This window comes from Poecile atricapillus, chromosome Z (assembly GCF_030490865.1).
Source record: "Poecile atricapillus isolate bPoeAtr1 chromosome Z, bPoeAtr1.hap1, whole genome shotgun sequence".
Taxonomy (NCBI): domain Eukaryota; kingdom Metazoa; phylum Chordata; class Aves; order Passeriformes; family Paridae; genus Poecile; species Poecile atricapillus.
In genome coordinates this window covers 62,525,318-62,551,407 of record NC_081289.1, presented here as the reverse complement: position 1 = coordinate 62,551,407, position 26,090 = coordinate 62,525,318, and the positions used below count along the sequence as shown (strand labels likewise).

General features: G+C 39.8%; 1 protein-coding gene across 2 annotated transcripts in view; it reads left to right on the top strand.

Annotated features, from left to right (window-relative positions):
• Positions 1 to 2,211: 2,211 nt before the first annotated feature.
• LOC131573842 (metallophosphoesterase domain-containing protein 1) overlaps positions 2,212 to 26,090 on the top strand; it is a 61,024-nt gene continuing 37,145 nt past the window's right edge. The window contains exons 1-3 of one of the 2 annotated variants that reach the window (XM_058828127.1): positions 2,212 to 2,267; positions 16,299 to 16,561; positions 21,519 to 21,704. In XM_058828127.1, the coding sequence (XP_058684110.1) occupies positions 16,410 to 16,561; positions 21,519 to 21,704 (338 nt within the window). In that variant the 5' untranslated portion in view covers positions 2,212 to 2,267; positions 16,299 to 16,409. Of the gene's footprint in view, positions 2,268 to 2,820; positions 3,211 to 16,298; positions 16,562 to 21,518; positions 21,705 to 26,090 lie in introns of those variants that run through there. The other variant, XM_058828126.1, reaches the window with a different exon arrangement.

Sequence of the window (26,090 nt, the reverse complement as noted above, 5' to 3'; positions counted from 1 at the left end):
AGCTAAACCCAAGTGTGAGAGGATAAGATCTGCTTTCTCTAAGATTGTCAAAGCCATGGCTACCAGAAGCTTCCAATTTAATTCCCCTTCTATGGGCCATTATTTCAGATATTTCATAAAATATTTTAAAATGCAAAGATACTTTTGAAACACATCAAGCATATTTGAGATAGTTTTAATGAACAATATTAAATTACCTCAAAGAAATTTTAATTGAATGTCAGTTTTCATACAAAGAGAAGTTGATGCAAATCATAAATAACTAAAAATGTCAAGTACTATTCAGCATTTTTAACAATAGAGAGTGAAAAATTAATTTCTTCATAAAATATTTTAATCCTAAACCAGATGTATTTAATGTGTGTAGTAGATACAGTGTTAATTCTCAGTTGAAAAATCAAAATAAGCAGGTCTGATAATACTTATCAGCTGATTTCTGTTTACACATTCACCAAAAAAAGAAAAATCTATTTCTCTTACGAAGGACAACTAAAATTTAAAAAGGGAAAAGAAGAAATAAATTGCCATTATAAAATCTTTCTGCTTGTTCTTTTAAAGGCTAGCTGAAATTAAGGATTTGCATCCAGCCACTCCTGCCACACCTTGAACATTTAATCAGCAATTTTTACTTTTAAAGACAAAAGCAAATAAGAACAATGCTAAACACATTTGCTTCTTTTTTTATTTTTTTTTTAAAGTAGGAATTTATTACTCATATTTCTCATGGGGAAACCACACAGCCTCAAGATTTCCAAAAAAAGGTGCCTGTAATTACGTTTCTAAGCTTGTATTCATGCATTTGAATAAGTGAATTGATTGTGAATATGTTCTGCAGCTTTTAATAGGTCCTAACCATTAGGCCGATCAAAAATTTTTCAAGCACATTTATATTGTTGCAAAACTGCTGACATGTCAAAATGCAAACTTTCAAGATAAATACATATGTTTTGCCAGCAATAGAAACTGTTGGGGAAGGTTTCCAGGTCCAGTTTTGGGGTTCCGAACCTCTGCCCAGAGCACAAGAACTTCTCGGGGGGCAGCTGAGGAGTCCTCCTGTCCTGGGCAGAGCCTGTGTGCGAGTTTGGCTCTGCTCGGTCATACAGGACCGTTTGTGGGGCTCGATGGCTTCTTTTATTTCCTCCAGAACTTTCCCCAGAGCTGTCTGTTTCATCCTGACCTGGAAGAAATGTGCAAGGTACAATTTTCGCGTCCAGAATGGGTATTATCCAGCTCGGGATTTTCAGACTGTTGTTTGATGAGCAGCAAATCACCATGTGTACCAAACCCAGATGTAACTCCACTAATTGTTGCTCAATAATCCAGCACACTTTCTTGCCTAGCAGGCGATATGGGAACATGCGAGCAGGAATTATATTTGTTCTTGTAAGGATTTAAGTTTTTTTCATTTGAGAATCGCTCTGCAGTTGTGCAATAAAGCCCTTTACATATAATTTGCCTCTCCTCAATGCATGCATTTAACTCTCCTGTTCTCTACTCATAATATCATAGGAGTGTAATATTACATATTTATGATTCTACGATGGCCTGATTTCGAAGCAGAGGGAAGTTGTCCATGCTCGGCGCCTCTGAAAAATACACCGGGCGCTGCAAGGGAAGGGACCTTCCTTCGCCCACCCCCGTGCCCCCTTGTACCCTGCCAGGACCGGACCTCCGGAGTCCCCCGGCGCCCTTCTCGCCACCTGCGCTGCCGAAGGGACGGGCAGGGGCTCCCTTGGCCCCACGGCGCTGGCCGGAGAATCCTCCCGCAGCCCCCCCGCCAAACTTCCCCCTGACCGCTGCGGGAAGGAGGGGGACGACCAGTACCCCCCACCCCCGCGAAAGGCCGGCGCGTTCTTGCCTCCCGACTGCACGCACACGCTCCCCAAGGATGCTGCCTCGGCTGTGGCCCGGGCCGCGCAGCCCCTCTGCGGGGCCGGGGGACGCAGTCTCCCCTCCCGCCGGAGGCGGCCCCGCACCGCCCCCGCTGACCCGCGCCCGCGGCGGGAGGGGACAGCCCGCGCTCCGCCGCAGCGCAGCCCGGCCGCGGGCACCGAGCATCGGGGCCATGCAGCGCCGCCGCCCCGGCGCATCACCGCTCCGGCCGGGCGGGGAGGAGGCAGGGCCGGCAGTGGGGGATTCCTGGCCCCCCAAAGGAGGTGGGGGAGGCGGGGGAAGGGAGGCAGGGGGGAGGGGAGGCTGAGTTCCCGGAGAAGGAGACGATCGTTCGCACAAAATCCTGCCTCCTCAAACCAGCCCCGGCGGGCAGGGTACGTATTTGGGGGGGAGGGGGCCGCCCCGCTGCCCCCACAGGGATGGGGGTCGGGGTTGGGGTCCGGACGGCTGCCCCGGGCTGGAGGATCGTGCGCAGGGCCCGTTCCCGGTGCAGGATCGGTGGAAGGCGGTGAGCTTCGACCGCCTCCCCCGGCTGGGGACCGAGGAGACGGGGGGGATGGGTCCGCCTGTGTTGCCGTGCGAGGGTCTGAAACCCCCCCAGCCGCACCCCCCACCTACCCACCCCCAAGCGCGTCAGGGCTTTGGTTCTCCCAACCAAGCTTCCACTTGGCTTCTTAAAAAAAAAAAAAAAATTAAAAAAAAATTATATATATATATATATATATATATATATATATAATATCTATGCCCCAAAGCTAGACAGAGTGAGGAGGACGGGGGGTGGGGGGGGACGCGAGGGGGGGAAGGGCTTTCTGAAGATCAGGAGAGAGGCGGAGGAAGAGGCGCCGGGAGCCTCGCAGCATCCCGTGCCCCGGCCCCCGGCGCTGCTGCCGCTGGCCGTGCGGAGCGGGGTGCGGAGCAAGGTAAGGGCTGGCAGCGCACTCCGGGGACCTTGCCTGCCCCTCGGGGGCTGCTCTCCCCGGCCGTGCGAGCGCTCGCTGGCCAGGGCAGGGCGGGCGCTGCCCCGCCGTGCCCCGCCGGGAAGTTACTTTGTTCGCAGAGTTGCCGCGGAGGCCGAGCTGGGACCCCCGGGCGCTCCGGCCGCTTGTCCCTCGCGTTCCCCCCACCGTGCTCAGTGTCACCAGCCAACACCGCGAAGGAAGCCCCAGCGGAAAAGCCGTGCGCGCCTTCCCCAGTAGTTTTCCTCGCATAGCCGGGGGAAGGGGTGATGGAAGAGGAAGAACTTCCCTTTGTCGTAGGAGAGGATTGAGTGACCTCCAAAGTTTTGTTCCGGGAGGAAACCGCTCAATAAGTTTGGTAGGATTCATGCCGATTTGCATATAATTTATTTCTCTTGTTATTTGGTATCCAGCACGCTCAAAGCAGTAGAGCAGACCAAAAAAAAAAAAAAAAAAAAAGACAGACTGGGGACGTTTCGGTAGAGATTTCATTTCTTTTTAGTGCTTTCTTAGGATTAGCATTTTCTATGTTGTACTTTCAGATAGGTACTGTGGAATACATTTATAAATGGGTGTGCTTGTCCGTGGGTAACACAGATGGTTTGGACGGGAAACGTGAAGAAACTGGGCAGGTTTTAAACATTCCATTCTCTTTGGTGGAAGATCAATAGTTGAAGATTCCTGCTTGCACAGTCTGATACCTTGACAATATTATCATTGAGAGATCTGCTGATAGTGTATGTATTGATAGCCTTTTCAACTTCAGTTTAATGAATTTTGTGGTTGATTTAGACTAGTGTAAAGGAGCTTTGGATATATCCATATATGGATATATGATAATGTATATTTGGATAAATGGATAACTAGGAATGATTATTAAACTTTGCAATTGGCCTGTGATGAAGTGAACACTCCGTTTTTCTAAGGTAGCTATTTAAAATGCAAGGCTACATTTTAACAGTGTATATCTGAAATGTGAATACCAAAAAATCACGCATCTTTTGAGAAGACCAGTTATGGAGTCATTGTAAAATGGCAATCTGTGTTACACCTATTCGTAATAACAGTTTTGTGATGCCAGACACTGTAAATTCTCTGGTAGTGTACTACAAAAATGGGGAGTGGAACTGATTTCTATCTGTATATGGATTTCTGAAATTATTAAATGTAGTAGTTTTCCCATGTATGATACCTATGTGAACTGATTAATATTAGTTACTACCCAGGTATGTTTAAACAGTTTTAGCTTGGCTTTTGAGTTTGTTTCATTGTCTCAAATGAGACATAACAAATCTTTAAAATTTCTTGCTTGTACATTATCCTGCCCATCTCCTTTATTCTCTTCCTGATCTTCTGTAGTATAATTCAAAGCAGAGTATCTGCAGAGAATACCTGTATATGTTCGTCTGAAGTAAAATGCCCATTTTAAAGATACAAAAATGTTCTTGGTGGACAAGAACCATCCCCTCATGCCCTGTACTAAAACCTTCTGGACTGCTGTTAACAATAGGCTTGCTTTGGTGTTTGTGATGCCAAACAACAAACATTAGAGAATGCAAAGATAAAGCTGGTGCTCTGATCTTTGTTTAAACAGGTTATGGTTTTTATTTAATGCTGCATGGTCATTATGGGAACTGTCAGCAGGAATGTAAAGCAGACTGGAGTACTGATCTGACATACATTAATAGATGACTTTGACACTGACGTTTCTTATTCTTCAGTTAACGGTTCATAGAATACAGTGTTGTTTGTGATCATATTTATTTAATTGAGTCCACTATATGAAATCAGAAGAAATCTGCTAGATTAATGTCCTTCTAGAAACCAAACGTTCAGATCTGCTGACTCAGGTCCAGTCCTCCTGACCTGAAGAGTTTCACAGAAGTGGACTTTTCTATTTAGTAGAACGAGTTGGAGTGTATAAAGACATCATTGGTTTTTAAGTCAGCTAGAGTTCTGCCACTGAATTACAAGGAAGGAGACTCAAATCCCCTGAAACCAGGTAACTGCTTAGTCAATTACCCCGTCAGTTTCTTTTTTTCAGACATATGGAAACAATATCAAATAGTAATTAGAAAGTGCATTCATAATTGATAATTTTAATGCTTTTCATCCATGAGAACAGTTTTCATCTCAGTTGGTTAATAAACATAATAAAAATAACTCAGTGCAGTCCATTTGATTCTTGCTTAATCTTGTTTGGAAAAATTCAGATGGGATGTGGAAGGTAAGCTGAAGGAAAAGCCTTTTCACATGTTTAATTATGTGAAGGAATATGAGGAATATTGCAGCATACAGTATGAGCTTTTAAAATAAGACTCAGTGTAGCACTGGAAACTTTAATTTGGGTGTCCTGGATCATAACATTGGTTTGGGTTCTGTGATCATTTTCCATAGGTCAATTTCATCTGTCTGAGAGTGTCTGAGAGCAAAGTGGTCTCTATTATTTCTGACTTAAAAGATATGCTTTATTTTAAATCCTGACTATTCAAGGTTATGTTTCAAAATATAAGCAAAGTTGGTAATGTAAGAGAGTTCTTTAAGTTTGCTGGATTGTTATCCTTTAACTTCCTATTAGAAAATCGTATTTCCAGTCAATGTAATTACAAATAAAACAGCATGAGAATATGATGCTCGGGCAAGGTTGCAGTTTCCCTGATAAGTCCTGATAAGATCTACTGCAAAAAGTGGCAGAGCTGTTACAGTACTGGCTGTTCCCCTGCTTCTGCAGTAACCACCTCTGGAGGTAAAGCAGTTCACTCCTGGGCACTGCTCACTGCTTGACCTCGTTGTTGAAGCTGTTAACAAGTGTGACAGTTTTGCCGTGCTTTGACAAGGCAGTGTGAATTGTATTAGGATTAACAGTTAGCCATCATGGTATATGTGTGGCAACTTGCAGTCATAACTGATTTGGGATTCATTACAGTAACCTAAACACAAAATACTTAGCATCTTCCATTCAGTCATGATTTAAAATGCTACAATTTACTATGGGAGTAAAGATTGAGTTCATAATATCATTTAAATATGCTGTATTTTATCTGTCTAATATTAGTGTAGTAAGGGCTCATCTTTACTGATTGAGAGGTGTAATGCAGAAATGCATTTCAATTGCAAGTGTTAGCCCTCATTTGTTACATACTCTAATTTGTACATTTTTGCTAAAACCAAGAGTATATCACTTTTCTTTGCAAGCTTACTTTTTATGTGGTGTGTCCTCTTCACCTTTTATGTGGCATGTCCTCCTTTTAAATTGAATTCCTCTGCCATGCAGTCAGCCCAGCTTTCCTTATGGCATCAAGGGTCTTGTCATTGAACCAAAGACTGAAGCCAGCAGAGCAGCTGCACAAGTAGCATATGAAGGAGGCTGATGATGACTGATATTTTTCATTGTTTTTTTTCCGTGCTTTTCCTAACAGGCTGTTTTGCACAAGCCTCCTTTTTTGCCTGCTCTCAGAATCGCATCACTTCGCATAATATGCTGTGTAACTCGGGCACCCTGCACGCCACTTTATTCCTTATCACCTTTTCCCTTTTCTCACTGACTCTTATCATATCCCATCTTTCCACTTCTGTCTTTTGTAATGCTAATCTTGCATTATTTTTTCCTTCTTTGTAAAAGAAAATGGAAGGAACACAGTGTGCTGGCATTGCACTGATCATTCCTGTGCTACGTTGTTTTCCTTCCATATCCTTTGTTGAGTTTCTGGGGACTGTAATCTGGGGCAGAGACTGTTTTACTGTAGAGCTGTACAGTGTCCAGCATCATTTGCTGCTGGATATCACCTGGTCTGTGGACACTCATAATATATAGTAATAAAAGGATTATTTTGGCTTTGTCATTCTTTGATAGAAAAGGAAAATAATTATACTTGGAGGTTTTCTATTCTGCATTGCTCTTCTGAGTTTTGTCCTTCAACACTTTGTCTCTAATATGAGTGGATTTTGGTAAAAGTTCAGGACACTTTGCTAAATGTAGTGAGGTGGGGTAAATTAGAGCTTAGCTACTGACAGGTTAACTGTCATGTACCTTCAACAAGAATGACAATAAATGTCAATTTCAACATATATTAGTGGAAACCTCAGGTTTGTCAACATCAAAAAAATGTTCAGATTTCACCATGCTGATCAAGTAAAACAGAAGGGAAAAGAAAATTTTAAAAAAATGTACAGCGAGTCCATTTCAGAACTTCGTTATTTTCCTCCCAGATATTTTTACATTTTGGTCTATATTCACTTTCCGTCCCTAAACTGTGTAGTTTTAATTTGGCATTTTTTTGTGTCACATGAAAATCATTTTACCACTGCAAATAAAATTTTTCAAGGTAGTTTTTCAAGCAGCCAGTGAATCAGCTGATGGACAGTGCACAGCTCTGGGAGCCACAGTCCAGGGGTAGCCTTTCTTTATCTCATGTGGACCGCGTAGGGGGGTTCTTTGTGGACAGGACTTCAGGGTAGGAAGAGTGGCTGTTGACCATTTTTTCCTTACATCAGTGCTGGAGGCGATACCTGGAAAAATAAAGGTAACAAACCCAGTGATTCCCTCCCTGGACACGATTCAGATGACATGAAGGGTTTCAACAGGATAGATGCAGCTAAATGAGGGAGAGGTGGAAACAGCAAAAAAAAAAAAGTAATATGACAGCATACTTAATTTTCAAAGTTTTGTGTATAGAGAAAAAAATGTAGCTGTTAAGGATTTGCTTGTTTAATTTTATAATTTATCTCCAGGCCTTAGAAAAAGAGACACTGATCTCTGAAGTAGTATCACTATAAATGTATTTACATGTGAGCTGAGTTCTACATGCCACCTTTGACTTCTATGCTAGTGCTTTGGCATTTCATTCATCTTGAACTACAGGGATGGATAGGCCACTAAGAGCTATTAGCATCAGATTTCTTTCTGAAATCAGATGAGAATATTGGCAGTAGAATCCACAGCCGAGCGGGTGCCGTTGCACGAAAAGGGAAGACCCTGTCAATTTATTACACACAAATTCCACTGAAATCAATTTGGATAAAGTGAGTGTTGCAGGCAAGTGGCTTTCACCCACAGGGTTTGTAACTGAAATTTTGCTAGGAAAATTTCTAGGAAATGAGGATGGGGCCACACAAAAGATGAAAAGAATATTCTTCAATTAAAAATTAGACCCAACTGTCTTAAATGTGTTTCAGTAATTGCATAGTCTTCTAAGTAAATAGCATTTTGAAAGATTCAGGAGTTTAACCAGAAGACATGCCCAAATTTAAACTGAAATGTAGAATCAAACCCCTACAACCCTAATTTATTCCTGGTACAATGTCCATTTTTTGTAATTTCCCCACATAACTTGTATTTTTGGCTATTTTCCTTTAGAATGAGTATTCTCACTTGGGGACTTCTAATTTTTCCTGTATGAGTATTGTTTACATATGCATTGTTTACAGTAACATAGCAGATTATGTATTACTGCCAGAGACTAAGGCAAATTTTTTAGAGTGAGGAAAGATTTTTGTGGCTCTTAAATATTTATTTTTAATTTCCTTCCCTAGATGTAATTACTTACATAGATTAGGAACCTCTGCAGGTATTTTCAGATAACTGAAGGTAGTACTGAGTGAAAATAGCATATTTTTCAGGAAAAATATTTGGTTTTACTTTAAAAAAAAAGCGTCTATTTAAATATTTCATCAAAATATGACAATGTTTTATACATTCAGGCACTATTGTATGTAGGATTACAATAATGCATTTAACCTAGACAAATTCTCAGTCTATTTGTGAATCGTAGAGCACTCCAGTGTCTAAAATATATTGGATATATGGAAAAGCACAAATTCAAAGTGAAAACAAAGCAGTCTTATTAGATTGTGTTGATTTTTCAAATTGAATAAATTAACAGTTTATTTGTATGGATGAGAAATTGATTCAGAAAATGATACTGCTAATGAGACAAAATAAAACTAAATCTTCATAAATAGAACATTCATTTACTGTGTAGTTTTGGGAACCAAGTAGGGAAATGAAAAAAAGTAATTTAAAATCATATGATCATTCAAAATAAGACTGACAAAGAAGGTTTCTAAGTGGTAATTGTTTTAAATGAATATAGAATTGGATTTCTTAGGCAAATGTGCCATTTTTGTATTTTCTGAACTCAGTGTCTGTATCTTTTCCTGAAAGAAAAGCTTGGTCCAAACTGTGGTATACAGTAGGTACAATATATTTTTGGATGAAACTTCACAGAAGTGGATGTTACCACATAGTCCCAAAACCAAAATAATTTATATTATTTCCTATTTGCTGTGTCTGTATAATCTTTTAATTACAGTTGAAACTCACAAGTATGCTAGTGTTTTTCATAAAGAAAGTAATGAGAGAAATGTGCAATATTTATGTTCGAGAGCAAAGGAAGTAACTACTATGAAAAAAAAAAATCAGTCAAGAATTTTCTCATACATGTACATGACAAGATATTATAACCCGCAAAGGAGAGCAATGGCATGCGTTTTAGAATGGTGAGAAATAGGTTGGGGGGGTTTTGTTACCTTTTTTTTTTCCCCCTAATGTAGGTTAAGGTGATTGAAATTACAAAGAAATAAGAGGTTTTATCTAAGTCACTGTTCTTTTTTCTATGTTAGAAACCAGATTGCTCAGTGCCCCATAGATCTGCAGTTAACAAATACATGAGATATATGATGAGGCACTGAAGTATTCATTGATACGTGAATTAGGAGATTCTAAACAAAAGAGGACAAAAAGAGTAGGGTTTTGAGGCTTACAGGTAATTCAGAATTTCATTCCCTGGTTTTGCTTATATGAGTGGAAATAGCTATGAGTTCCAGGGCAAAGATACAGTCACAGAACTGAATATTATTTGACGGATAACAGTTATCAAATTTAGATTTGCTGGCACAGAAAACCACCTCAGACATTTTCTAAAAAGGCTTAGAAGTGCATATTTAGTTTTATTTGTATATTTTTTTAAATGCAATGGGAAATGTTCCTATCTCTGACAAATCCTATTCATTTAGGAATCCTAGTGATTCCCTCAGTAGAAGTGTGCATGATCAAATGAAAATCCATGAGTGTCTCCATGACATTTGACTGTACTGCCTTTCCTTTAAAGTCCTCATTTGTCAGGTGAGCACACCAGGCTGCCAAGGAGAGGCTCACTGGTTTTGCTTTTCCAGGACCTGCATTCTGTTTCAGAGGATGAAGAGGAGAGAGCCTCTGGAAAGGCTTTCATCAGCAGCATGATTTCCCTGGCTCATCCTTTCCCACAGAATAATGCATTTTTAGGGTTATTTCAATATTCATTTTCCGGTGGCAGGACTGAAGATAGTAGACTCATTCCATTTATTTGCCTCTATCTGAACTGTCTGAAATGGGTATTTTAGGAAAAACTCTTAGCATTTTCAGCCTATTTCTCAAAGTAAGGATTGAAAATTAAGCCTTCTGATAATGTTTTCATAGTTTTAGTTACTTTCCCATGAAAGTCCTATAAAAATAAGTTGTTTATCACATACCTTCTAAGAAAGGTCTTTTGGTGGACATTTCTCATGACCAGTGTGCTTGGGAAGGTGGTAACTTAATTATGCAATCCCTGATGATTTTTGAGAATCTATAGATACTGGAGTCAGAGAATAAAAGATGGTTTTTTGTTCTGACACTGAGAGTGTTCGTGTGAATCATTTTGTGTCCTTTAGCAACATAAGCGGTTGATTTTCTAGTCCCAGTATGGTCACTTACTGGTGGTCAGTTTGTAACAAGCATTTTTCAGGAGGTTAAAACAAAAGCAGGAGTTTGTGATAGTGAAGATGGTGGTTGTAAAAATATTATTGTGTTGATTCGGACCATTGATGCAAAGTACTCTATAGTGATTTTTGGGTGTTTAAATAAAGGGTCTACTTCCCCATGTAAGGGATATATTACAGTTTATGAGGGGTGCTGTAGTTTAGGGAAGACCTGGGCCCTTGTAAAAGCGCTTGAAAGAGTTTCTGGTTAGCAATGTCCCAAGATTTGCATGAGAAGCAAGTGTGTCACCACGTCGTCTATCACAAACTCTCACACTCCTCTTTAAGGTGCTTTACTGCTCTTATCTTACTGTCTTTCCCTGAAAAAAAATACAGCTCTGGTGTTTTATAGCTGCACAGAAATGTTTGCTTTTATTTATTTATTTATTTATTTACATACTACATTCTGTAGTATATGTACTTTCATTGCCTCCCCAAGCCCCAGCTTGTCAGGCTGGCTGAGCAAAATGAACATGCTTTCTGTAGCTGCCTCTTTGCCCCTGACCTTGGTACTGCCTAGAGTCCCAGCATTCTCCTCTTTCTTTGTCTAAGTTGTGATGGAAAATCTGATGACATTCCTGTTCAGCTTCTTGCTGGGATGTGCTACAGTCACATTGTGCTTTTTAACCTCCAGATGTTAGCAACTTAGCAAAGTTCATTCCTCAACAGAGAACATCTTTATAGTTTTCTCCAATTAATGTTTTTTTATATTATTATTATTATTATTATTATTATTATTATTATTATTATTATTATTATTATTATCATCATCATCATCATCATCATCATCATCATCATCAACATCATCATCATCAATATTTTATCTTGGTTTTTAGTTATTTCAGTGACATCTGCTTGAGCCATGTTGCTTTAATTTGCTTCATGTTGTATTCATATTGTGTGCTGCTGGAATTATTTTCAAGAAGTATCAGTGGTGTTTTTAGACTTGAGAGAAAGGGTGGATGATGAAGAGAACAGTGGGATCAGTGGAGTGAGATATGGGGAGAGATGGTGGACATGAGAGTGAACCTAGAATAAAGCCAAATCTGTGAGTGAAAAAGTGAAATCAAAATATAATATTGGCGTGAAATGAAAAAAAGGAAAAAAAAGATAAATAGGATGCATAAAAAGGCTGGGAAGTTCATGTAGACAGGGAAATATATATGCTGGTGAGATATAACACCAGAAATTTCAGGTTGAAAAAGTAAAAGAAAAAGAAAATCTTAATGCAAAGATGGACTTCATAAAGAAATTTATCTGGGTAGTCCTACCTGCTTCGTACAGTAGTTCTGTGAGAGGTGTTTCAATCCTCACAGTTTATGGCCTGATGTGAAGCCTTCTGAAGGCTGAAGCAGTGTCCATTGCACACAGAGCAGTTTGGGACCCATTTGAATACGCTGGAGAAACAGCAGGAAAATAATGTACAGGGAACATTGCTGCCTTCAATAAGAAGATGGCTTAGCTGATTCAATAGCTTTTTCTCAGTCTGTGATTCCAACAGCCAGGTTTGTGATATTTATTTTAGTATTCATGTTCTTGCAGTCCTTTTTACATTTCTCTGTTTTTCCCTGGCAGACATCCCGCAGCTCCATAAGTCTGGGGGAAGAGGATGGTTAGCATGTTGTTGCTGTGGGGATTTGAGTCTTAACTCTCTGTGTTGGTAATGCTAGGCATATAATTTTAAAACTTGCATGCTACAGAAGCAGATAATTATTTCTCTGCTGCATTTTATACTGTGGTGTTGGAAAGCAATACATTTCAGAATATTAAAAGAAAGAAAAAGTTACAATTTGGGGGACTACTGGAAATGGAAACAGGAACAGGGGAGTAATGGGTGTCAGTCTGGTAATCAGTCAAGCTGGAAGGAGACAGCTTGTTCTGTTGAGCACCAAGAATGTCAGTAGTCAGCCAATCACTTATGCAGGAAGAAAACCATAGACTGAAAGGTAAGGTTCAAAGATATCTGTGTATGTTTCTGAAATGAGCTTGCTATTGAATTATGCTTGCTGATCCTGTGCATTACATAGATGATTTCTGTTTAGCACAGGGCATTTCTATAACTGCTGTTCATTTTGGTTTTTTGGAGGATGTCTCCTTTTCCCTCCCCTTCCCTCCCCTCCCCTTCCCTCCCCTCCCCTTCCCTTCCCTCCCCTCCCCTTCCCTTCCCTTCCCTTCCCTTCCCTTCCCTTCCCTTCCCTTCCCTTCCCTTCCCTTCCCTTCCCTTCCCTTCCCTTCCCTTCCCTTCCCTTCCCTTCCCTTCCCTTCCCTTCCCTTCCCTTCCCTTCCCTTCCCTTCCCTTCCCTTCCCTTCCCTTCCCTTCCCTTCCCTTCCCTTCCCTTCCCTTCCCTTCCCTTCCCTTCCCTTCCCTTCCCTTCCCTTCCCTTCCCTTCCCTTCCCTTCCCTTCCCTTCCCTTCCCTTCCCTTCCCTTCCCTTCCCTTCCCTTCCCTTCCCTTCCCTTCCCTTCCCTTCCCTTCCCTCCCCTCCCCTCCCCTCCCCTCCCCTCCCCTCCCCTCCCCTCCCCTCCCCTCCCCTCCCCTCCCCTCCCCTCCCCTCCCCTCCCCTCCCCTCCCCTCCCCTCCCCTCCCCTCCCCTCCCCTCCCCTCCCCTCCCCTCCCCTCCCCCTTCCCCTCCCCCTTCCCCTTCCCCTTCCCCTTCCCCTTCCCCTTCCCCTTCCCCTTCCCCTTCCCCTTCCCCTTCCCCTTCCCCTTCCCCTTCCCCTTCCCCTTCCCCATTCCTTTAACCTTAACCTTAACCTTAACCTTAACCTTAACATTAACCTTAAACTTAACCTTAACATTAACCTTACCTTCCTGTTTTTATGATTTTTATGTGTCCAGGGTTGGCAGTGAGTGACTGTCACTGAGCAGAAGGCTCAATATGCTGCTACATATTTCTTTTTCCCTTTTTATTTTTTCATCAAAGGAAATAGGTTGTCTTCCCATTTTTCACCTGTATATAGGGTAAATTTTTTGCTGAGTTTGCTGCCATTCTCTCAGGCTGGCCTGATGGTGTGATTCACTCACTTTCTCATGTGCAAGGGTTGATTCCTTGCCTAAAAGAGTTCTTCAGCACTAAAGGGTGTGTTGAGTTGTGTACTGGATGTGTTTCTGTTCCCAAACAAATTTGTGTTTTGAGTTAGATTGTGTTGGTAAATGCTATTCCGCTACCCCAGAAAGAGGAAGAGGGCCAAAGAGTGGATATTGGGGTACATGCACATTTATCTGCTGTTTCTGCAGCAGATTTGACATCCGACTTGTGATAAGTTGTGAAGGACAGAACCCAAAGAGGAGACTGACAGAAGCTGTTTCCTCAGCTGCTCCTGAGAGCTTCCTAAAGCTAAAGGGAGACTATAGGTCCCTAAGGCAATACCTTAACTTCTTTGAAACCCTGGTTCAGTTGTGTGTAAAATAGGCACAACCCCTGAATTGTAAAAAAAGGCTGTATTTTTTAGGTAGTTTGAAATCCTTATGTAGAGGTGTGGAATCATAAATTATTTATCTTACTGGAGAATATTTCTAGAGGTCACCAGCTCTAATAGTTTCTTTCAAACAGAAGTAGGTTTGCTTAGAACAGTTTGCCCCCTATAAAATCTCTGACCTTGACTATTCAAACTTCTTTACATTTAATAACATTTAATACAGGAAGCTCCTTAGGGAAGGTTCTTCACATCTGCTGTCATAATTTCTTATTTCCTAAATGTAGCAATTTATACTTGATTATTCTTACAAGGATCGTGCCTCCCTTCCCTTCCCTCCCCCTGCTCTGGCTCGTGCTGCTGCTTCTTCTGTAGCCTGAATGTGGCATTTGAGAGTGTTTGAAATCCCAAATTTTCTTTGTTGTTATTCTAGCATTTCCTTACCACTCCATTCTAGGGGAGGGCATGTAGGAATCTGCTCCTTTATTCTGATTCTGTTTTGCTATGGCTTGTTAGTGATAGCAAGTTGTCATCATCTTACAGGCATTCAGCCAGTAACAAAAACCAATCTGAATCTTTCATTTCAGCTTCCTGAGAATAAAATTTTCCCAAACAAAAATACTCTGCCACTTCTTGGAGCACTTAACATCTGCAGTAGTTAAGCAGAGGGCTGCAGCCCAGATTTTTAAAGATGCTTAAGTGCTTGACTGCCACTAAACTGAATTGGACTTAAGTACTCATAAGTAGCTTTAAAAATTTGAGTGACTGTGAAGGTCTCCCTCATCCATCACTCTCAGCAGTGGTCCCTTCAGAATGGCAGAAAGGCACATCAGCATGGTTACAGAAAATACTTCTAGTCCTGCTCTCCAAAACTCTGCATATTATGTAGCATGGCTTTTCATTAAATACATCTTTGAATCAGATTGCTTGTATTCCCTAGAAGAAAAGAGCCCCTGCTTGCATGAAAGTCAATATTTGTCAGACAACTTTTAAAAAGGAAGCAAATTATACTGAAAAAATACCCACCTTTATAGCTTATAATCCATTTTTTATTAAAACTGGGAAGTAAGAATAAAATTCACATTAAATTACTTTCTGCTGTTTCTAGGGGATACTCTTTGCATTCCAGTTAGTTTCACATTGTTCTTTCCCTACCCAGTTTCGGTACTACTGTTCTAGACTTGCATAATCTTTGGGGAAAAATTTATTCCCAAACAAAAAACCTGTATGGATTTTACAGTTTTTTAATATTTAGTAACATTTAACTGTGTGTTAGCCTTGGAGTCACTCTGTTTTCCTGTGAATCCAGAATGCTGGGCCAGTACTGACTGAAAAGTGTTTGAAGAGGGGAGCCCTGTCTCCCTGAAAACTAAAGCCTTCTGATAAATGTTTTCATAGTTTTAGTTACTTTCCCATGAAAGTTCTATAAACATAAGTTGTTTATCACATTCCTTCTAAGAAACAGCTTTTGATGGACGTTTTGTGTGACCAGTGTGCTTGGGAAAGTGGTAACTTAATTATCCAATCCCTGGTGATTTTCGGGAATCTATAAATACTGGAGTCAGAGAATAAAGGTTGGTTATTTCCTGTTTTAACACTGAGAAGTGTTCATGTGAATCATTTTGTGTCCTTTAATGACAGGAGCCCTTCATGTTTATATCCTTCACTCAAGGAGTTGTGTCCTCCTCAAGAGCTCCTTCAGTGATGCTATAAAACCAGGATCAAGTGCACAGAAGGCCATTCACTTTTCTGTTGATGTAAAGAACAGGCACTTGCAATGCTTCTCTGTAATAAATGTCACAGAGTTTGGGAAAATGTACTTAAACTAGTTCTTGTTCAATGAACTTCCATTTGAGTGGTGAATAGTCATGTATTCTGTTTCAGGTTTGGTGGGGGTTTTTTGAGGGAGGAAGGGGAATAAAACTTCATCAGTTCTATAAAAAAAAATAATATAAATGATTGTGTTGGAAAAACATTGTGATTTGATGTGGTTTTTGAATGATGGTCTTGTCTTTTGGGTTTGGATTAAAAGTCTGAAATACTTGAGCTATGTTCTGTAGCAAGTTTACTTTCACTCCATGCTTCCTACCCCTAATTAAAGCACGTTCATTAGGTCTCTGAGCTGGAAAAGTTTGCGATGTGTACTTTGAGCAGTCTGTCTTCATCCCTCCGCCTTCACCTCACATTAAATAAAGCCAATTCCAAGCAGGTTAAGTGTCCGACAGTTACACTGCATCTCTCCCATCTGCCGTAGGTGTTTGGAAGGGGAGTGTGCTGGCTGGGCCAGAGGCTGTCATGGTGCTGGCCTCCACAGCAGGAAGATAGCAGAGATGGTGGCCTGAGGGCGCCGGTCCCACGCGCAGACATGGCCTTCGCCCAGTCCCACATCATGGCAGCCAGGAGGCACCAGCACAGCCGGCTCATCATCGAAGTGGATGAGTACAGCTCCAACCCCACACAGGCTTTCACGTTCTACAACATTAACCAGGGACGTTTCCAGCCCCCACATGTGCAAATGTAAGTATTATAGTGTTGTTATTGCTCCGGCACAGCCTTCGGAATGGTTATTGCCTTGTCGATGTGGTATTTGATGGACTAGTCAAAAAGAATTCAAAGAACACTGTTTTGCTGCCTTTCTAATAATATTTACTATAATGACAAGAAATCGGTCCATTTGAAAAGTACTTTGTTAAAAGACTGGAGAAGGATTTCCTTATTGGTGTAAGTGTAATACTTACATATTAAAAAGAGCAATAAAAAAACAAGCAGTGGCAATAAAACATGAGATTCTACAAGGATGATACTTTCTGCAAACTTAATAATGTTTGTTTACTTTGCGCACTTGCATATTGATGCACATAGCTGTTGAAAATACCAAGCCTGGATCTGTCCAACACACATTCTGTTTGGTTGGTTATATTACAGCTGCATACAAGGGAAAAATTATATCAATACATAAAATATTGTGGGCACCCATCCGACAACTTACTTTCCGAAAATGCCAAGTGCTTAAAGAGTAATTAAAATAATGTGTTTGTTTCTGACTTCTTATATAATGACAACATCAGTAAAATTAACTGCTCTAGATAATTTACTTGTAACGTAAAGTGGAGAATTATAATTATGAAATGAAACCTGCCATAAAGTTTAAAGCCAGACGGAAGAGCAAAACAGTAAAGCTATTACAAATAAATTAAGTATAAAATTCTACTGTAAAATATTTTTATAGGGAATAAAAATATCTCCACCATTTTATTGTGTTTATTAAAGAGAGAAGCAGCCTTATCTTTAGATCAGATGGCTGGTTTTAATTTTTAAAAAGAACCCTTTTCCTTTCGGAAGACTGAATAAATAGTCACCTAGTTTACATTTTTGGTATTTAATATGATTTCATAACTTAAAAGCCTATGTCATGATTTCTGCAGTTAAAAAACTCAGCACTTGTGACTGGTTGAATGCTGTGTGTCTATTCAGTAAATGCTTCTTTGGAATAAATTAGATTATATTAAAAAAATCTGATGACTAACATGTATATCAAGATGGTGAGCAAACACTCAGTTTTTGGGGGCAGTATATTATGGTCTGTGTTGGGGTTTTTTAGATCCTACTGAAATGCAAACAGTAAAATGAGTGGAGTGTTAGCACTTGGAAACATCTTTTGTTTATAGAGCTGGCAAATGGTAGAAAAAGTACAAACAAACAAATGTGGGTTCAGAAATACTTTTAGAAATGAAAATGCCAAATGCAGGTTGCCTGATTTGTTGAGGCTTAGCTATCCTTTTGAATATTCAGACAGCTCCTGGGCACTCAGGAATTTGTTTCCTGGTCTTAAAAGCAGAATATTTTTTACTAGGCTGCAAATAAGTGAATTATTAGTATTCACTTGGTTCTCAACAATATGCTGTTTAAACTTCTAACCAGTAAGAAATCATGGTACTGGAGGCTCAGACAGTCAACTACATGATAGAAACCCAGCACCCAAGCAAGGAGTTGAAATAAGCTATCCTTAGAAAATAGTTCCTCAGAAGAGTTTAGCAATTTCTCATGAATGATTAATACTATTGAAGAAGCTTGTGCAAATAGAAGAACAGGCCAAATCAATTGCAACATGTACCACAATCTGACCTGCACTTTCTCTTTGTACAGAAATAGTAAATAATGTTTCTGAATACCAACAGGATTTTTTTCTCTTCCTACCAGTGAAAAGAATAGTAACAAAGAAGGGAAAAGTAGACATAAAAAGGGTGACAAAAACACCTTTTTTTCACGTGATTGTTGAGGGTGAAATCTTAACCCTGCTTCTGTGCATGCAAGTTTTGTCCTTAACTTCAGGGAGATGAAAGCTTGTGCATGGTTAAAAATACCTCCATTAGTGATGTTGCAGGCAATGATAAACATTTCACACAGACCTGTTAACATCTGAACTCACATTAAACTACTCTAACCATGGGGGAGAGGGTTGTATGCTCCTTTTCTTCTGGATTCAGTCCTTCAGCTCTTCCTTGGTTCTCTGTGCAGGTTTGGACTTCTTATTTGATGTTTTAGCTCCCAGAACATGCTGACAGCCCTTTTCAGACCTGTTGTAGTCTGGCATCCCTGTGCTTGTGAGATGACTGGGTTGCCTCTGACAAGAAGGGTGGTAAATTCTGCCAGTGTTTTCAAGTCCATCAGTCATTTCTGGAAAGTGCCTGTCTCATTCCTTCCTGAAGTACTGAAATCTAGTGTATAAACTAACCTCTAGAAGTGTTTTTGCTCTGAGATGTTCCAACATCGCTTTTCAGTTTCTCTGCAAGTTTTCCTACTGATCTGAAGAAAAACAAAAGCATTTGTGCAAAAATAATCAGCAGATCTGTATTCCTCTGCTCGTGCTGCAAGCTGTGCATTGGGTGTTGGTGTGACAGCTGCTGTGGGAATGCGTTACACAAGAATATGGGGACTGAGCCTTCAGAAATTATTTCCAGTAATACAGCTTAGATGTGTTTGCGAAACTTGACATATGCTTTTACCTATATATGGTCTCAGTGCGTGCATATCACTTCAGCATGAGAAATCTGCATGTCATTTATTTGGGTGGGGTTTTTTTTGTATTGATGCCCTTTTCCCACAAAAATGCTCTGGCCTATTGCAGAGAATTTGAAAGTTACACATACCTCAGCAACCAGGACAATGCTGTCCACACCTTCCCCATCCCCATCCAAAGCACATGCATTATGTGCTGCATGGGGTTGCTGTGGTAAGTCTGCTGTTCTTTCCACACAGCTTCCTATGTGAAATGTACACTGCTCCCTGACACCCAGCTCACTGCTGTGCTGAGCTTTAAAAGATTTCTGAAGGAGAAGCAGTACCTGCTTTAAAGGCTAACCTACCATGAAAAGTCAAAAAGTGGTGTTTTAGACCAGTCCATATCCTTATGTTTGCCAAGGCAGTATCCGTGATTTACAGCTGGCTCAGTAATGCCATTTGTAACTCACTTTGGGAAGTGTTGGGCAGGGAGAGCAGTAATTCAGTTTACTGAACTGATGTTTAATCCTTTTAACTTGAGCAGCTACAGTGATAGCCAAGGGCAGCCCCTCATCATTTTTATCCAACCATCCCAGTTCATTTTGTGAGCTGACTGCATCTGAGGGCAAATCCTCACTGCCCAATCTAAGCCCCACCATTTACCACCTGCATTCCTTTGCACCCCTGCTGTCTCCCCTGGAGTTTGCCCTGTGCAGCTCTCTCCTCCTCCTCCAAAACTGAAGCGTTTTTAACACCTCAAATATTTTCCTTCATCTGCCCTTCCCCATGTGCCCTACACGAGGTGTTACTAGCTGCTCAGAGTCCAAGCACTGCACTCTTTGCCACCCAAATTTTGGAGTTCCTGCTATGTCCTTGCTAACATATGCCCCTAGCATATAGTTCATCAGGTAGGATTTGATCACAGTTGGGTTGACTCTTCAGCTCATATTTAGCTACTTCCTGCTCAAAACCTGGAACTTCAGAAAGACAACCCTAAGGTGTTTGTACTAAAAGGCCGCTCCTCCAGTTTTGCTGTAAATAACCCAATATCTCTTCTTCCTATGTGGGAAAGATGGGTATAAAATAATTGGTTCATACTGTGGTTTTGTAGTTACATTGTAGAAAATGCTAAGACCTTTTTCTGTATTTAACAAGATTTCAATGGTTTAGATTTGTTCCTCACCCTCTCAGTAATCCTGTGAAGTTGTCAAAACCACCTCAGTTTATCTGCCTATAAATTTTATAGAATTTCTTGACACAGCGAAAAGGTTGAGTGATTAAAGATTATTATCTTATGCCTTTTAAGCAGTAAAATGCTTTTTGAAAATTTACCTAGTAAACAGAAGTAGTATTATTAAAAGCAAAGATGTCTATAATTTTTTTCCCCTGAGTTTCTTTATGTAAAAGTAAGGTCCTGAATTGAAGCACAACCAGCAAGGGATAGAAATACGTACTATATACTGCAACAGTGAAGAAAACTAATTTTATTTGTCCTTTCAAAAGAAATGTTGTAAAAGTAAAATAGTTCATAACAAATCTGTATATCTCTCTGGTTTCTAGTGACACTAACATAACTCTTGCGTCTCTTGCTTTTTGATTTTTTTTTCCACCAGAATTCCCTAACTGGAGTAGCAGATACGGTATAGCTGCATATAGGCAGATTTGCTTCTATGTATTCAAACAAAATATGGATTGAAGTTAAAAAGATTAATTTGAAAACAAATATTCCTTCCATAGCAAAGAGGTGTTCTCTGACTTCGCCATGTAAATTATAAGTGAGTCTCATCAAACTAGGTCAGATCTTTTAGTTTCTTCAGTTTTGAATGTAAAGATTGGGTCCCTAACAATGCAGCCTCACCCCTCAGAGCATCTGATTTCATTTAGTGTAATTAAGCCCAGAAAGTCGTCGCTTTGTCCTGACAATAGTCAGGCTTTAACGTACATTTACAGCTGTTAGGAGAGTTTTTATGTTGCTTTTCACTAATACATCGAAACATAGCTCCAAAATGTGTTAATTAAATTTGCTAGAGTTGAGTAACCTGCAGAAAAGAAGTTGTAATTAGAAAAAAAAAAGGCATCTACATGTATTTATGTATCTAAAATAAGTCTTTTCCCTGTGTACAGTGTAATCATATTTAAGCAATGAAATGGGATTGTACTTTTCCTTTGTAACTGGCAATGCCTTTGATTTATTTGTGTTTGTGTAAGAGTTACTGCCATAGTCCAATCTTTTTTCTTCAATCTCTTTCAATTAATCTATCTACCCAACCAATACCAAAAATGTTGTGATGTGAACATCAAGAATTTTTACACCTTCCATTAGTGTTAGGTTTGTTTAAATAAATCCTTCCATCAGGCAGATTTAGAAGACTGTAATATTTTGTTAAAGGTAAAAAGTAATATTAGAATTGCAAAGCAGACACTAAGAAGTACGTAAATACTTTATAACCTTGTTATGATGCATTTCCTACAGGGTTGATCCGGTGCCCCATGACGCTCCGAAGCCTCCAGGATATACACGATTTGTCTGTATTTCTGATACTCACTCAAGAACTGATCCCATCCAAATGCCATATGGAGATGTGTTAATACATGCTGGTGATTTTACTGAGCTGGGACTTCCTAGTGAAGTAAAAAAATTCAACGAGTGGCTAGGTAGGTACTGAATTCTGTGTGGATTCAACAGTAAATTTGTTTACTGATTGTATCTGCCCCTTCTGCCTCCCAGTTAAAAACCATCACACACTCAGAAATGAATATTTATTTGAATTTTAAATTTGAATGGCAGCAAGCAGGAATCAGATTTTTTTTTCCTTAGTTTCAACAAATATTTTTGCATTTTTCCAACTGAGCAAATAGGATTTGTGAGACTATTCATCTGTTCTGCCTTCACACTCTCAAGTGTACATTAAGCAACTTCTTGGTGTTAGCAACAATTGAAGTCAGGAGGTCTTTAATGATTTACATAAAACCTCTTCCATACATTGTTACAGCTTCGCTGCCTCCTCCAAAAAGTTGTTGTGACTGAAAACATTTTTCTGTTTAGCCCCAGAGGGCTCATAGGTTTGGGTTTTTTTAATATCTGAGGCTCAGCTGCACCACAGAGATGAATTCTGAACAAAGCAAACCGTGTGTGCCTGTGGTTGCTGCCTTGGATGTAGCAGACCAGATGTAGATGCCTTCTGTAGGCAACTTTTGGCATTGCTAACTGAAATTCTGTTCCACTGGGCAAGAGAGTGATGATTTACATGTGCTTCTGCAATATTTTGTATATGCTAAAAAAAAAAAAAAAAAGACTGAAAATTGGAAAGCATGCACTGTATCCAGACAAATACCCTCATCAGTGCTGTTCCTGCAGCATTGCAGATGCCTTAATTTAGAATAAAAGTGACCTCTGGATTCTTATACTTCATTAATAAAACAAAGGTGAGAGGGAATGAAGGAGCTGGAGAGAGAAAGGACACAGTTTAAGGGTAACAGATTTCAAGTTTTTGTGTTGATTTTATTTCTTGTAGTTGATATTTTTGCATTTTTTTCCTGACTTTTTTTTTTCCTTGCTACATATTGCAGCATTCTGCACTAGGAAGGCACAAAGCAGACAGATGCATGTAGGCTGAAATGGAATTTAAAAAGGAAAGTCAGGACTTCACAATTTAAATAAATATTTACTAGCAAATAATTATCAGCAAGGCTGATAAATATTTATTTGAGTTCAGGAACCCAATAATATGCCCCACATGGAACAATTGTTTTGTTCTGTGACTCTGAAGGTAGGAATAGCATGTGGAATAATTGATATAAAGCCATCAACTCTGTCTCTGCACCCAAATGGAACAGGTTGGTTATAAAACAGCAAGTTTTGACCCTATTTTGTAGGTCTCTACTATGTATTATAGTAATGTGCTGAAAATAGCATTTACAAATTATTCAAACCATATGGTTACCCCTTCTAAATAATCCCTATTTTATTTATCTGCTGGTACGAGGAGAGAAGTGCTTTGGGATGTTGCTGGTGAGCAAGGATGGGGCTGTGTACATTGCTTGCTTCACAGTTTTTGTCTCCAGTTCTCCATCTGCCTCCCTGCTGGTCACAGCTGTAGAGTGTTCTGAAGATGTCTGTGAGCTGAAATCATCTCAGAATGGTAGAGAGATTTCCCAAGGCATTTCTGTGATATTCTCTTCATCATTTTTATTAAAAAAAAAGGCTTAATTTTCTGACTTTTCAGGCATGCTTCCAATTTCATGGTAGTGTGCACTTGGGAAAAGGTGATCTTGGTGGTTGGAGTTATATTTTTGCAAGAGCGTCTTTGAGATACAGGAAGCTAGCAAGTTAAAAGGTTTTTGTTTAGTTTTTACGCAATTTAAAATAAAGTTTTAACTCAAATTTTTAATAAATTTTTGTTTGATTGTTTCAAATAAACAGGTTATCAACTTTTGAATGTATTGAGTGTTCACAAAATATGCAGTAAGTGGCAGAATGGTTAAAAGCATTCCCATGGAGAAGGAATTTCAGGAGGTTCTGCTGGTTTTCCATGTTTTTGTGAAGGCATTGATCTCCAAGAGTTTTGAGTTTTCCAGATAGCTGCTTCCAGTACCTTCCATAATTTTGCAACTCCACAGCCAACACAACCTTCTCTTTTTCACCAACTTTTCCTCCACTGACATTCTTTCTTGCTGCTACCAGATTACCCTGTTTATTCCTTCATGCACAGGGCTCACTTTCCCACTTCGTTCTTTGTCTAATCCATGTCTCCCACTGTCATTAGATTATGACTTTGTTTATATCTTGCGATGAACACTAGGTTTAGTACACCTTCCCTTGATCTCAGCTTCCCCTCAAGCATGAGATGCAAATCCTCCTCCTGCTTTTGCTCCATGCCTTTATGCCCAGTCTTGATTCCCACCTTTCTGTTTTCAGTTCTGCCACACCTTCTTGGCTCTGTGCCACTCTGGTCTCTGTTTCATCTTTCCAGATGAACTTGCCCTTCAGCAAGTTCAGATTTTATCTTTGTGCTTTACATAAAACTCCTGTGCCTGTCTGATGGAAAATTTATTTTACATTACCATCATTAACTTCCATGGGCCTTATGGTTCTATCAAGCACATGCTTAAGTGTTGTGCTAATAGAGGCACATCGGCTGGATGAGTCATCCCCTAAAGTCTGTTCTCTTTTCCTGATTGACTGTGGGCTCCCAGGAAAGCCACTACCAGCTTGGATAACGCCGCTCACAATCCCAGTATTGTCCTTGGCTAGGGCTGGTAGCCCAGGTGATCTGTTTGGTTGCCCTTTAAGTCACCAAGTGTTACACTTCTGACCCCTAAAGCCCTCTACTTCATTTCAGTTTGTTCTTTCTGGTGTTTTCTGTCATATGTCTTTTTCTCTAAGCCCTTTCTCAGGGAGACAGTTGAGGTTTCTAGGGCTGGCTTGGTATCCAGCTCTGTGGAAGAGATAAAATTTTGGTGATCGCCGCATGGGCTTATTTTCTCAGCCTTCTCTGGTAGGCAGTCTAGTGCTACTTTTAATTTAATATATAGATTTTTCTTCTCTGAGTTTTTTAATTGCCTTTTGGGTCTGTGCAAAGTTTGAGCACAGACACAGTTTTGCAATAGAGTTCCAGAATATGACAGGGATGGTGAGACAAACTGTGCCTATTCTAAAACTGTCACCTACTAGTTTCATTTGGTATTTCCTAATACTGGAAGAGACAAGTGAAAAATTTATCATTCTTTATTCCTCTTAAGAAATTTTAGGTTCCTTCCATATCTGCCCTTAAGATATTTTTCAGGCTGAATATTGTTCAGAAGTCTTTAAATGCCTTTAATCATCTGTGTCACTCTTCGTACCTCTTTGTTCAATATACTTTTAAAAAGATTGAGACCAGAAGTGCAGATGTTCTGAGAACACTACAGATTTATTCCCTGGCACAATGAAATCTCCTAGTTCTCTTTTCCTTTCTGGTGTTGTGGATTATTCTATTTTTAACAGAACAATGAGATGGCATTGTCATAAAATTTCCTAATACAATTCCATGAAGTCTTTCCTGAATGGTAATACCTAGTTCAGAACCCATAACTACATCTATAATTTGTGTATTTTTTTCCAAATTTTTAAAATTATTCTGCACAAATTTATGTTCAGTTTCATCTGTCCTCTTATTGCTCAGTCATGAAATATCATGATGCACTTCTGCAAGTGAGATTTCTATTTTTCTGATGTTTTTCAGGGTAACTTAGGAAATTAAGGGAAAAGGAGATGAACAGTCAGTTTACAAAGCATACAAAGAGTTCCAACCTACTCATTGCCTTCCTTTTTTTTTTTTTTTAACTGACCCTTCTCCTGTTATCATATCTCAACTTTTTCCTTTTTTATCTAGTTTGTTCTCTTACTGTATTTTTCTTCCAAATTTAAAATTTCAGTTTTGGAGAATCAGAAAAAGATGTTTTATGGTAGGACTGAACAGAAGGTCAAGAATCCAGTGAAACTTTCTGATGATTTGTAAGAATGCACGGTATGACTTAGAACATGTGCTAATTTTTCAGCATGTTCAGGTGATTTTAATGATAACACTTCAAACAGAAAAAAAAAATAATCTGCAGCTTTTTCATTATTTTAGGTTTTGTTATTTATTCCCTTCTTCCCTACCTGCATATCAATCAAATGTGTCGTAGGACAAATACAAAGACGTATGTCCTGCCTTAGTACACTTGTCAAATACTGACTCCAAAATCATCTCTGTTTTTTATCTCCCATATTGCTAGCACTGGAAATTTCCTGCCTGACTCAGTTGCTCATGTAAACTCCTTTTGCTCAAGCCTGTAATATAATTTCCAAATTGTGCATGCTCCAGGACCCACTGTCACTTTGAGCTTGTGGGTTACTTTCCTGGAAATTTAACTAAATAGCTGATCTGTGGTATAAGCTGCAACACATCCATCTTTTCTCTGAGAATTATCTTCTGTGCATGGATTGGGAAGATTACTTAAACTAACACATTTTGTAATATATATTGTTTCAGTGTGCTTGCTTGAGATTTCCCAGTTTCTA